The sequence below is a fragment of the Monodon monoceros genome, unplaced genomic scaffold (genome assembly GCF_005190385.1).
Source record: "Monodon monoceros isolate NGI ecotype Baffin Bay Population unplaced genomic scaffold, NGI_Narwhal_1 Contig3088_ctg1, whole genome shotgun sequence".
NCBI lineage: Eukaryota > Metazoa > Chordata > Mammalia > Artiodactyla > Monodontidae > Monodon > Monodon monoceros.
In genome coordinates, this window is record NW_021699010.1 from 21777 (window position 1) to 36472 (window position 14696).

General features: G+C 40.2%; 1 protein-coding gene across 1 annotated transcript in view; it reads right to left on the reverse strand.

Moving 5' to 3' along the window:
* Positions 1 to 14645, reverse strand: part of LOC114901461 (elongator complex protein 1-like) — a 33195-nt gene extending 18550 nt beyond the window's left edge. The window contains exons 1-3 of the mRNA XM_029233231.1: positions 13764 to 14645; positions 12088 to 12289; positions 4109 to 4170 (exon numbers count right to left, since the gene is read on the reverse strand). Coding sequence (XP_029089064.1) covers positions 4109 to 4170; positions 12088 to 12289; positions 13764 to 13922 — 423 coding nt within the window. The 5' untranslated portion in view covers positions 13923 to 14645. The remainder of the gene's footprint in view (positions 1 to 4108; positions 4171 to 12087; positions 12290 to 13763) is intronic.
* Between the last annotated feature and the right edge of the window lie 51 nt (positions 14646 to 14696).

The window sequence follows — 14696 nt, forward strand, 5'->3', positions numbered from 1 at the left end:
CAAGGAAGCCCACTCACACCATTTCTATTCACCATAGTATTGAAAGGCCTAACCACAGCAATCAGACAAAAAGAAATAAAAGGTATCCAAATTGGAAGGGAAGAGGTAAAATTGTCATTATATGCAGATAACATGATCCTATACATAGAAAACCCTAAATACACCCCACAAAAACTACTAGAACTGATAAACAAATTCAGCAAGGTAGCAGGATACAAGATTAACATACAGAAATCAGCTACATTTCTTTATACTAACAATAAAATATCAGAAAGGGAATGTAAAATAACAATACCTTTCAAAATCACAGCCCTCCAAATAAAATACTTCGGAATAAACCTGACCAAGGAGGTGAAAGACTTATATGCTAAAAACTATAAAACATTAAGAAAGATAACTGAAGATGACTCAAAGATATGGAAAGAAATCCTATGCTCTTGGATTCAAAGAATTAATATTGTTAAAATGGCCATACTACTGAAAGCAATCTACAGATTTAATGCAATCCCTATCAAATGACCCATGACATCTTTCACAGAACTAGAACAAATAGTTGTAAAATTTATATGGAACCACAAAAGACCCAGAATTGCCAAAGCAATCCTGAGGAAAAAGAACAAAGCAGGAGGCATAACCTTCCCAGACTTCAGACATACTACAGAGCTACAGAAATCAAACCAGCATGGTATTGGCACAAAAACAGACAAATGGATCAATGGAACAGAATAGACAGCCCAGAAATAAATACACGCAACTACTGTCAATTAAATCTTGGATAAAAAAGTCAAAAATATATAATGTGAAAAAGACAGTCTCTTTAGCAAGTGCTGTTGGAAAAGTTGGACAGCCACATGTAAACTGATGAAGTTGAAGCACACCCTACACAAAATAACCTCAAAATTGTTTAAAGACTTAAACATAAGACATGACATAATAAAACTCCTAGAAGAGATCACAGGCAAAACATTCTCTGACATAAATCGTACCAATGTTTTCTTAGGTCAGTCTTTCAAGGCAATGGAAATAAAAACAAAAATAAACAAATGGGACCTTGTCAAACTTACAAGCTTTTGCACAGCAAAGGAAACCATAAACAAAACAAAAAAACAACCTATGGAATGGCAGAAAATATTTGCAAATGATGTGACGGACAAGGGCTTAATTTCCAAAATATACAAACAGCGCATACTAACTCAACAACAAAAAAACAAACAACCCAATCAAAAGATGGGCAGAAAACATAAATAGACATTTCTCTAAAGAATACATAAGGATGGCCAAAAGGCACATAGAAAGATGCTCAACATCATTATTAGAGAAACGCAAATCAAAACTACAATGAGGTACCACCTCACACAGGTCAGAATGGCCATCATGAAAACTCTGTAAAATAACAAATGTTGGAGAGGATGTGGAGGAAAGGGAACCCTCCTACACCACTAGTGGGAATGTAAGTTGGTGTGGCTGCTATGGAAAACAGTATGGAGGTTCCTCAGAAAACTAAAAATAGAATTACTATATGAGCCAGCAATCCCACTCCTGGGCATATATCCAGACAAAACTGTAATCCAAAAAGATACATGTACCCCTATGTTCATAGCAGCACTATTCACAATAGCCAGGACATGGAAACAGTCTTAATGTCCATCAACTGATGAATGGATAAAGAAGATGTGGTACATATATACAATGGAATGCTACTCAGCCATATAAAAGAACAATGGTATTTGCAGCAACAAGAGATTATCATACTAAGTGAAGAAAGTCAGAAAGACAAATACCACATGATGTCACTTATATGTGGAGTCTAAAATATGACACAAATGAACCTATGTACGAGACAGAAACAGACTCACGCTCATAGAGAACAGACTTGTTTCCAAGGGGGAAGAGGGTGGGGGAGGGATGGAGTGGGAGGTTGGGGTGAGCGGATGTAAGCTATTATATATAGAATGGATAAACAACAAGGTCCTACTGTATAGCACAGAGAAGTATATAGTCAGTATCCTATGATAAACCATAATGGAAAATAATATATAAAAACGAATGTATATATATATATGTACAGCCAAATCACTTTGCTGTATAGCAGAAATTAACACAACATTGTAAATAAACTATTATCCTTCAATTAAAAAAAAGAAAAAACATAAATACAATTCACCCTATCACTGGTCTAAAAACAAAACAGAAAACAGCTTAAGAGGCAATCAGCAAACTTCAATACCCGTTCATGATAAAAACTCTCAGAACCAGGAATAAAAGGGAATTTCCTCAACACAAGTGGGCTAGGATTGGCAAATTTTTTCTGTAAAAGGCTAGAGAGTTAATATTTTAGGCTTTCTGGGACTTTCATCCAGACTGTCTCTGTCACAACTCTTCAACTCTGTGGTTTTAAGTGCAAAAGAAGCCACAGACAATGGGTAAACAAATGGTGGGGCTATGTTCCAATAAAACTTTATTTACAAAACAGGTGGCCAACGAGATTTGGCCCTCCCAGTTTCTCACACCTATTAAACTCCCCAAAAAGCTAGCAAACATCACACTTAGGGTGAAAGACTGAATTTCTCCAGCTAATATCACTCACTGTAGACAAGGCCAAGAGTTAAAAACTCTACAGGGGTCCATACTTACGGAAATTCCTACACTTTTGTGAGTTTTTACCTCCAGGAGCCCTACCAGAACTTCTCACGGTGTCTACGTACTTCTAGCAGGGGGAAGGGAAAAGCAGACATTTGAAAATACTGATCTTAACAAGACCTGCACTCAAGTGATTTTGGCAGAGCCTAATCGAAGTGGGTTTTACCAGGGCCTAACCGATGTGGAGGCAGGGAAATACCCAACTCCAGCCCCCTCTAACCTTCCTGTCCTACCTAAGGAGTGAAAAAAAACTGAGAAGCACTGGTGAAGTTCACAGATGAGGTACATGCTCACTTAAAGACTGCCAGCTAATCAAAGGACTACAGAACACTTCTCCTACCCAACCCCCAGCCTCATCACCATATCATTAAAGACCTATTTATCAGATTTCCTTTAACCCAGTATATCACACACATTAGGCTTTTGACAGAAAATTACAAGGCATACAAAAGGGATTAAAACACAGTCTGAAGAGTCAAAGCAAGCATCAGAACACGACTCTGATACGGCAGGGATGTTGAGATTGTGAGGCTGGGAACTTAAGATCAGTGCAATAAATATGATAACACCTCTCATGGAAAAAACAACGTGCAAGAACAGATGGGTCATGTAAGCAGAGAGTTGGAAATTCTAAGAAAGTCAAAAAGAAATGTTAGAAATCAAAAGCAGGCATCTTATCCATTTAATTAACCATCTTAGGTGGGATATATCTTCATGTTTTCAGCCCAATCACCCAACATATTTTCTTTCCAGGATCTAATGATATCACAGTTACCTTGTTTCACTCACTCTTATTGCATGAAAGACAATGAAGTATTTTAAAAGCACAATTTTGTTATGCAGATGTGCCCACTAGTGACAACTGTAACACTTTCTCATCAAAGGCCAAAACCCTAGAGGCAGGAATCCCTGGTATTAATCGTGTACCTGTGTCCTGTTAAGTCTGTGACAGTGCATAGGCTTTATTATTTTCATAATAAATCCTAGAATTCTATCAAAAGCTGGTGTAGGTACTTATCTTTATAATCTGGTGGGAAATTGGAACCCATCAAGCTGCCCAAGGTAGAAGAGACATTTCCAACAGAAAGAACGGGAGTGAAAGCCAAAAAAGGGTGTAACGCTCCATCCCTTTGGTTGAGAACCGTCTTTTCTCATTGTTTCTACTTTGGCAAGTTAATACAAAAGGTGTAACTCCCTTCAGATTTAATTTATACTTTCTACCAAGGTCAAGCCACTAGTGCATATTATAATAGAGTTCTTTGTCACAGCAAGTGTAATTACTTAGAGATATACTGAATTTAGATTACCAAGTCAAGCCAGCAAGATGGGAGACCCTCAGGGGAAATACTATCTCTGCATTTCCTAAATACCCACAGTTCCTTTAATTTTCATGATCACTAAGGTACAACTGGGAAGCCCTTGCTTGTTGATTGGGGGTGGGGGTGTGGATGGGAGTCACTGAGTTTACCTGGGTGTACTGTTCCAAAACTGTGGCTGCGTCACCGTGCTTCCTCTGCTCAGCTAGCTTTCCTGCAAAGACAATAAGCATCTGAGCACAGTCGGCTTACTAAGAACGGTATTCCCAAAACTCAAGTTGAAACGGTTTTAGGTGGTACTATTTAAATCAAAATGGTCTCCTACAAACTGGAGATTGAGCTCTACAGAGTATACATTCAAAGTGAACTGCTTTAAAATAGCATTTTCAAGTGTTCCCCAAGACTGCTCGAAGAATCATAAAAGGCAGGACCAAGAAACCATTCTCAGGTCAAGTACGTTTGTGAAGCACTGGGTAAGATAGAGTTAAGCATTCTTTTGCTGAAATGCTTCATTAATATGTCTTTATTGTGTATCAAACTATATAATTTGTGAATTTCTATGAGAGAGGCAGGAATACCATGGGGTCCTATCTTAAATGGCAGTTACAATCAAAATTTAGCATGGGATGTGAAAATCACATACAGTCAAAATCAGTCATGAAAAATGCTTACAAAGGCACACATATGGGAAACTGACCTAGCATCTCGCACTAATCCATTTTTTCCTCTAATAGGAAGAGGCTGCTGTTTCTTTGGTTGAGCACTAGATGGGGGTAGTTGGCTTATGTCAGGGGTCTTGCAGTATCTTCAGATCCGAGACTCATTCTCAGCCCAGTTGAGATAATTACACTATGAGAGGCACACAGAACCCAGAGTTAACTAAGGGGCTGGCAGAGTCACGACTCCCATTTCATGCTAACTCCAGGGCATATTATCGCTGACAAAACCAGGAAGAGTCATCTCCACTGTTTCAAAAGCTATCTTTTCTTCCTTTTGGTGACTTGTGTAAACTAAGTTAAATGTACACATGAAGTGACTCCACCTTGTAACATTTCTCAAAAATCTTTGAGCACTGTCTTCTCCGCCTTTTTCTGCTAAGCATCTGGGAGAACTAGGTGCACTCCATTATAAGGCATGACACACAGCAAGCTAAAAGTTGAAAAGGATGTAAGAGAAGATAACAGACACCAAAAACAGAACTAGAAATTTTAAACTACAAATAACAGCCATCTCCACCATGTGAGAACACAGCAAGGCAGTCATCTGCACGCCAACAAGAGAGCTTTTATCAGAAACCAACCCCGATGCCCGTTGGTTTGGGACTTGCAGCTTCCACAACTGATTCCTTCCAGGAGACCACAGTACAGCAGATCATCCTGTCTCCTTGGGTTTCTCTTGCCTGTGACAGTTTCTCAGGCTTTCCTTGTTTTTCAAGACTTTGACACTTTGGAGGAGGACTGGTCAGCTGTGTGGATGAAAGGCTCTTGGTGCTGCAACCAGGAGTCAGTGCTGTGCCTCTGAGGTGGGAGAGGCAACTTCAGGACACTGGTCCACAAGAGACCTCCCAGCTCCACATAATATCAAACAGAGAAAATCTCCCAGAGATCTCCATCTCAACACCAGCACCCAACTTCACTAAACGACCAGCAAGCTACAGTGCTGGACACCTATGCCAAACAACTAGCAAGACAGGAACACAACCCCACCCATTAGTAGAGAGGCTGCCTAAAATCATGATAAGTCCACAGACACCCCAAAACACACCGCCAGACGTGGACCTACCCACCAGAAAGACAAGATCCAGCCTCATCCACCAGAACACAGGCACTAGTCCCCTCCACCAGGAAGCCTACACAACCCACTGAACCAACTTTAGCCACTGGGGACAGACACCAAAAACAACGGGAACTACAAACCTGCAGCCTGTAAAACGGAGACCCCAAACACAGTAAGATAAGCAAAATGAGAAGACAGAAGAACACACAGCAGATGAAGGAGCAAGATAAAAACCTGCCAGACCTAACAAATGAAGAGGAAATAGGCAGTCTACCTGAAAAAGAATTCAGAATAATGATAGTAAAGATGATCCAAAATCTTGGAAATAGACAAAATGCAAGAAACATTTAACAAGGACCTGGAAGGACTAAAGAGGAAACAAGTAACGATGAACAACACAATAAATGAAATTAAAAATACTCTATATGGGATCAATAACAGAATAACTGAGGCAGAAGAACGGATAAGTGACCTGGAAGATAAAATAGTGGAAATAACTACTGCAAAGCAGAATAAAGAAAAAGGAATGAAAAGAACTGAGGACAGTCTCAGAGACCGCTGGGACAACATTAAATGCACCAACATTCGAATTATAGGGGTTCCAGAAGAAGAAGAGAAAAAGAAAGGGACAGAGAAAATATTTGAAGAGATTAGAGTTGAAAACTTCCCAAATATGGGAAAGGAAATAGTTAATCAAGTCCAGGAAGCACAGAGAGTCCCATACAGGAAAAATCCAAGGAGAAACACGCCAAGACACATAATAATCAAACTGTCAAAAATTAAATACAAAGAAAACATATTAAAAGCAGCAAGGGAAAAACAACAAATAACACACCAGGGAATCCCCATAAAGTTAAGAGCTGATCTTTCAGTAGAAACTCTGCAAGCCAGAAGGTAGTGGCAGGACATATTTAAAGTGATGAAGGAGAAAAACCTGCAACCAAGATTACTCTACCCAGCAAGGATCTCATTCAGATTTGATGGAGAAATTAAAACCTTTACAGACAAGCAAAAGCTGAGCGAGTTCAGCATCACCAAACCAGCTTTACAACAAATGCTAAAGGAACTTGTCTAGGCAAGAAACAACAAGAGAAGGAAAAGACCTACGCTAACGAACCCAAAACAATTAAGAAAATGGGAATAGGAACATACGTATCGATAATTACCTTAAATGTAAATGGACTAAATGCTCCCACCAAAAGACACAGATTGGCTGAATGGATAGTAAAACAAGACCCATATATATGCTGTCTATGAGAGACCCACTTCAGACCTAGAGACACATACAGACTGAAAGTAAGGGGAGGAAAAAGATATTCCATGCAAATGAAAACCAAAAGAAAGCTGGAGTAGCAATTCTCATATCAGACAAAATAGACTTTAAAATAAAGACTATTACAAGAGACAAAGAAGGACACTGCATAATGATCAAGGGATCGATCCAAGAGGAAGATATAACAATTGTAAATATTTATGCACCCAACATAGGAACACCTCAATACATAAGGCAAATACTAACAGCCATAAAAGGAGAAATCAACAGTAACACATTCATAGTAGGGGACTTTAACACCCCACTTTCACCAATGGACAGATCATCCAAAATGAAAATAAAGAAGGAAACACAAGCTTTAAATGATACATTAAACAAGATGGACTTAATTGATATTTATAGGACATTCCATCCCAAAACAACAGAATACACATTTTTCTTAACTGCTCATGGAACATTCTCCAAGATAGATCATATCTTGGGTCACAAATCAAGCCTTGGTAAATTTAAGAAAATTGAAATTGTATCAACTATCTTTTCCTACCACAACACTATGAGACTAGATATCAATTACAGGAAAGGATCTGTAAAAAATACAAATACATGGGGGCTAAACAATACACTACTTAATAACGAAGTGATCACTGAAGAAATCAAAGAGGAAATCAAAAAATACCTACAAACAAATGACAATGGAGACAGGACGACCCAAAACCTATGGGATGCAGCGAAAGCAGTTCTACGAGGCAAGTTCATAGAAATACAATCCTACCTTAAAAAACAGGAAACATCTCGAATAAACAACCTAACTTTGCACCTAAAGCAATTAGAGAAAGAACAACCAAAAAACCCCAAAGTTAGCAGAAGTAAAGACATCATAAAAATCAGATGAGAAATAAATGAAAAAGAAATGAAGGAAACGAGAGCAAAGATCAATAAAACTAAAACCTGGTTCTTTGAGAAGATAAACAAAATTGATAAACCATTAGCCAGACTCGTCAAAAAAAAAGGGAGAAGACTCAATTCAATAGAATTAGAAGTGAAAAAGGAGAAGTAACAACTGACACTGCAGAATACAAAAGATCATGAGAGATTACTACAAGCAACTCTATGCCAATAAAATGGACAACCTGGAAGAAATGGACAAATTCTTAGAAATGCACAACCTGCCAAAAGTGAATCAGGAAGAAATAGAAAATATGAACAGACCCATCACAAGCACTGAAATTGAAACTGTGATTAAAAATCTTCCAACAAACAAAAGCCCAGGACCAGATGGCCTCACAGGTGAATTCTATCAAACACTTAGAGAAGAGCTAACACCTATCCTTCTCAAACTATTCCTAAATATAGCAGAGGGAGGAACACTCCCAAACTCATTCTACGATGCCACCATCACCCTGATACCAAAACCAGACAAAGATGTCATAAAGAAAGAAAACGACAGGCCAATATCACTGATGAACATACATGCAAAAATCCTCAACAAAATACTAGCCAACAGAATGCAACAGCACATTAAAAGGATCATACAGCATGATCAAGTGGGGTTTATTCCAGGAATGCAAGGATTCTTCAATAAACGCAAATCAATCAACGTGATACACCATATTAATGAATTGAAGGAGAAAAAACATATGATCATCTCAATAAATGCAGAGAAAGCTTTCGACAAAATTCAACACCCATTTATGATAAAAACCCTGCAGAAAGTAGGCATAGAGGGAACTTTCCTCAACATAATAAAGGCCATATATGACAAACCCACAGCCAACATCGTCCTCAATGGTGAAAAACTGAAAGCATTTCCACTAAGATCAGGAACAAGACAAGGTTGCCCACTCTCACCACTCTTATTCAACATAGTTTTGGAAGTTTTAGCCACAGCAATCAGAGAAGAAAAGGAAATAAAAGGAATCCAAATCGGAAAAGAAGTAAAGCTGTCACTGTTTGCAGATGACATGCCACTCTACATAGAGAATCCTAAAGATGCTACAAGAAAACTACTAGAGCTAATCAATGAATTTGGGAAAGTAGCAGGATACAAAATTAATGCATAGAAATCTCTGGCATTCCTATACACTAATGAAAAATCTGAAAGCGAAATCAAGAAAACACTCCCATTTACCACTGCAACAAAAAGAATAAAATATCTAGGAATAAACCTACCTAAGGAGACAAAAGACCTGTATGCAGAAAATTATAAGACACTGATGAAAGAAATTAAAGAGGATACAAATAGATGGAGAGATATACCATGTTCTTGGATTGGAAAAACGAACATTGTGAAAATGACTCTACTACCCAAAGCAATCTAGAGATTCAGTGCAATCCCTATCAAACTACCACTGGCATTTTTCACAGAACTACAACAAAAAATTTCACAATTTGTATGGAAACACAAAAGACCCCGAATAGCCAAAGCAATCTTCAGAACGAAAAATGGAGCTGGAGGAATCAGGCTTCCTGACTTCAGACTATACTACAAAGCTACAGTAATCAAGACAGTATGGTACTGGCAGAAAAACAGAAAGATCAATGGAACAGAATAGAAAGCCCAGAGATAAACCCACGCACGTATGGTCACCTTATCTTTGATAAAGGAGGCAAGAATGTACAGTGGAGAAAGGACAGCCTCTTCAATAAATGGTGCTGGGAAAACTGGACAGGTACATGTAAAAGTATGAGGTTAGATTACTCCCTAACACCATACACAAAAATAAGCTAAAAATGGATTAAAGACCTAAAGGTAACGCCAGAAACTATCAAACTCTTAGAGGAAAACATAGGCAGCACACTCTATGACATAAATCACAGCAAGATTCTTTTTGACCCACCTCCTAGAGAAATGGAAATAAAAACAAAAATAAACAAATGGGACCTAATGAAACTTAAAAGATTTTGCACGGCAAAGGAAACCATAAACAAGACCAAAAGACTACCCTCAGAATGGGAGAAAATATTTGCTACTGAAGCAACTGACAAAGGATTGATCTCCAAAATTTACAGGCAGCTCATGCAGCTCAATAACAAAAAAACAAACAACCCAATCCAAAAATGGGCAGAAGACATAGACATTTCTTCAAAGATGATATACAGACTGCCAACAAACACATGAAAGAATGGTCAACATCATTAATCATTAGAGAAATGCAAATCCAAACTACAATGAGATATCATCTCACACCAGTCAGAATGGCCATCATCAAAAAATCTAGAAACAATAAATGCTGGAGAGGGTGTGGAGAAAAGGGAACACTCTTGCACTGCTGGTGTGAATGTGAATTGGTACAGCCACTATGGAGAACAGTATGGAGGTTCCTTAAAAAACTACAAATACAAGTACCATATGACCCAGCAATCCCACTACTGGGCATATACCCTGAGAAAACCATAATTCAAAAAGAGTCATGTACCAAAATGTTCATTGCAGCTCTATTTATAATAGCCGGGACATGGAAACAACCTAAGTGTCCATCATCGGACGAACTGATAAAGAAGATGTGGCACATATTATACAATGGAATATTACTCAGCCATAAAAAGAAACAAAATTGAGTTATTTGTAGTGAGGTTGATGGACCTAGAGTCTGTCATACAGAGTGAAGTAGTCAGAAAGAGAAAGACAAATACCGTATGCTAACACATATATATGGAATTTAAGAAAAAAAATGTCATGAAGAACCTAGGGGTAAGACAGGAATAAAGACACAGACCTACTAGACAATGGACTTGAGAATATGGAGAGGGGAAGGGTAAGCTGTGACAAAGTGAGAGAGTGGCATGGACATATATACACTACCAAACGTAAATTAGACAGCTCGTGGGAAGCAGCTGCATAGAACAGGGAGATCAGCTCGGTGCTTTGTGACCACCTAGAGGGGTGGGATAGGGAGTGTGGGGGGGAGGGAGACGCAAGAGGGAAGAGATGTAGGAACATATGTATATGTATAACTGATTCACTTTGTTAAAAAAATTTTAAAAAGAAAAAAAAATAAACTACAAATAACAAGTTTCTAGAGCAGAAGCATCAACAGAGCCAGAATGAAGACTTAGTAAAGTAGGGACTTCTCAGTATTTGTAAAACAAGTTCAGGTTGGAAATTGAAAGGGCTTATAGAAGAGTCCACAGATATAATAACCAGAAAATGCCAGAAACAGAAAAGTGATAATCTCACACATTTTTATAATCCCAAAGGAAAAAAAAACAATGTGAAATTACTCAAAAGAATATGTACGTACATTTAACAGGATATAGTTTGGATTTTTTTTCAGGACTGCTTTTTATGGGGAGATCATAACAGCATTTACAAGACTCTTAAAAAGGTGGGGGGAAAATATACCAGCCACTCACTCACTTCAAGCACGGCTGAGAGGGCCAGAGCCCCACCCGTCTCTTCGCCCAGGCACTCTGGGAATGTCACTCCACTCTAAGAAATCAGACTGTGGAATAACCTCACCGCCAGTTCAGGCAATCCCTAGATCCTGACACAGCTAAACTGCCTTTGCTTTCACTCTGCTTATACATTTGGCTTCATTTCTGAAAATTGCTATTATGGTTTCCAATGATCTATTGGCTATATTTGAACAGTCCCACTCGGAAATTCTTTACATTCTCGCAGGGCACATTGCTACCCAGCTACACTGTACCCGGTGTCCTGTAAAGTGTAAGTTTGGTGAATGAGGTAGAGAAAAATGTTAGCTAGATCTTTTCCAACTTTTGAGTGTTCTCTCAGGATTCCAGCTTTTCCCCTCCCCGAGGACTTGAATACAGATGTGGAGAAAATCCACCTTCAACTCTGCCTAAGAGATGGCAGATCCGCACCATGGGAGGACTTGTCAGTGCCATGAGAGAGACAAGTAAACTGCTTTCTTTATTGTGCCATTGTATTTGGGGAACTCTCGTAGCAGTTTAATTTTTACTCTACCTAATAAGCCACTCCAAATTAACCTTTACCCATGCACATGACAGTGCACCAAGGTGTGCTCCCACCTGACACACGTCTGCAAAACTGCCAAACAAAACCACAGAGACACAAAGCCATTAGAGAAGTTATCTGGGAGAACCTAATGGCGTGTTTACCTGCCAGAGTTCTGCCCAGGCCAGCCAGCTGGTCTTTGGTCAAGTGAAGCTGGGCTGCCACACAGAGAGCTTGCTGCCAACTGCCACAAGCCACAAAGGCACTGAGAGCTTTCTCGTGGGCACCAGTGTGGGCAAACACGAGCCCTGCTGGCACACACAGGTGCTCCTGCAGCAGGTGTTCCCCATAAGCAATGCTGATGTCCTGGGACAGGAAGAGACAAAGGGTTGGTGAGGACAGGTGATAACTGTTTTTTTAAATCTCCAAGGTAGGCTGCCTCGGTCATTATACTTGAAACTCCCTGGAATGACTTAGAAAAACCCTGTGGATGACCAGTGAATTCAATCTTTCTTCCACTCAAAACCTTACTGAGGATGTGCCATGTATTCATCCAACAAAAAATTACTGAGTACTATTCAGGGCAGTGGGAGTAACACAGCAAAGCAAAAAATAAAGCCAAACATAGCAAAAACAAACAAACAGAAAAAATAAACAGTAACAAGAACCACTCCCAACTTCCTGCTCTTGTGGTGAAAGAGTACGAACTTATAAACACACTGTGGTCAACAGCTAATGGCAGATAGTGGTAAAGGGCCAGAGCGATGGGAGTGCTGTTTCAGAGGGCTGTGAGGATTAGAAGCCACGTGAAGAGTTATGGGACAGTACTCCACGCCAAGAGCACAGAAAGCACCATGGCCATCGGGCAGGAATGGGTATGGAATGCACAGGAAAGAATAACAAAAAGGCTGGTATGACTGAAGCACAGAGGGCACAGGAGACAAACATAAGGCAAATGAGAGCAAAGAGGCAGGCTTTGGCCAAATTCTCTATTCCCCAGGCTCAGTATGAGGCAGGGAAACAGGGGGACATAACACGGGGTCCCTGCCCTTAAGGAAACCCACAGCCTGGTGGGGCAACAAATCAGTAGATAGCAGATTGATAAATGCCCTTCCCAAGTTTAGAACAGGGTGCTCTGGGAGCTCAGTGTTTGGCACCTCAGCCAGGAACGGCTTTCTGGCAGAGGAGACCCGAGAGTTTAGAAGGACAGGGGGGCTGAAGGAAGTGGAGGAAGAGGGCTGCCAGAGGCAGCTGACGATAAAGAAGCAGGCAGGGGCCAGATGACAGAAAGACGTGTGCAATTTGTGGACAAACTGAAAATGGTGGTGATGATGGCACGGGCTCCATATCCCAGGTCGGCCACCTCACGTCCCAGGTCCTGAGGCAAGGTGGTTCCTCATTTGAAAATTGTGCACAACACCTACCAGGTTGTTGTAAGAATTATAATACATTTAGCTGATAAGCAAAGTATCTGCATATGAGAAAAGCTAAACAGATGTTTGTTCAAACAAGCGAACCAAACTTTATGTAGAAATACATGGGAAAGATCAGCACTATTCAGGAAGATCGTGAGTTTGGGCTGGAGGAGGGGCAGGATGGAAACTGCCATGGTATTCCCGAGGAGGATCCAGAGACAACGCCTAGGTTTCTTGCCTGGGCAAGTTCTTCAGAAGAGGAACAGGTCAGGGCCTTTCTCCCAGATAAGAAGTTCAAGATGAGGCTAATTAGTTTGAAGATAAATCTTGAAACCAAGGACAGTGTCAGGGACTCAGGAGCCTCATCCTTCTCCAACTAAAGCACAAAGCAAAATCAGGAGAGCCTCATTTCACATGCTACACACCTTGTACTGCTGCGAGTTTGGTGGATATAACTTCAGAGCTTCGTTATACAAGTTTTTATCTTTTATTAAGTTTAAGCATTCTGGGAAGTACTCCGGTCCTACAGGAATAAGATTCATACACACACAAGCTTGAGACTTGGGAAGCATAATGGATTTCATTTCTACCAATGGTCCCTACATAAAATCAACAAGGGACCTTTTTAAGACCTGCATAATTACAGTATCTGGAGAACGGGAATGCAGGAGTGTGAGCTTTAATGAGCACCACTGCAGATTCTGAGGTATGAGAAGCACCAATTGGAATGAGAGTTCTACTTAAAAGGAATTTTACACTACCTCTGATGAATGACCATCCAGCCCAGTGTTTGCTCAGCCTCCTTAGTAAGAATCACCTGGGGAGCTTATTAACCATACACACGCCTGAGTCCCGTCCCAGCCCAGCTGAACCAGATCCTCCAAGGAAGCCAGAAGCTGAATGCTTAACAAGCACCCCAGGTGCCTCTTCCTTGTCCCCGTCTCAGCCCTTAGGAAAGAGTCACAACTGCTGAAGCGTGAGGCTCCAGTACTGGTCAGGGATGGGGTGAAGCACAACACCCGGCATCGTGCTGCTTCGACTCCACATCACTGCCAATCAAAACTGTGTCAGGGCACTGCCAGTAGGCACGGCCACTCAGACAAGCTGGGTTTCCTTCAGGTGTCTGCAAACACCACGAGAAGAGTGAATTATCAACCAATTTTGATTTTAAGACACTGAAGTGAATTTCGAGGATGATCACTCTTGACTCAGAAGCATCTGCTCTATCTTAGCTATGGAGCTCCTCCCGTTCATTCAAAGACATTTGCTTTACCCTCAGCTTTTCAAAACATATGATAAAAATAAGGTGCGCGTACGTAATTGTTAACATTTTGAGGTGTGGAAATTGAAATCTGTCT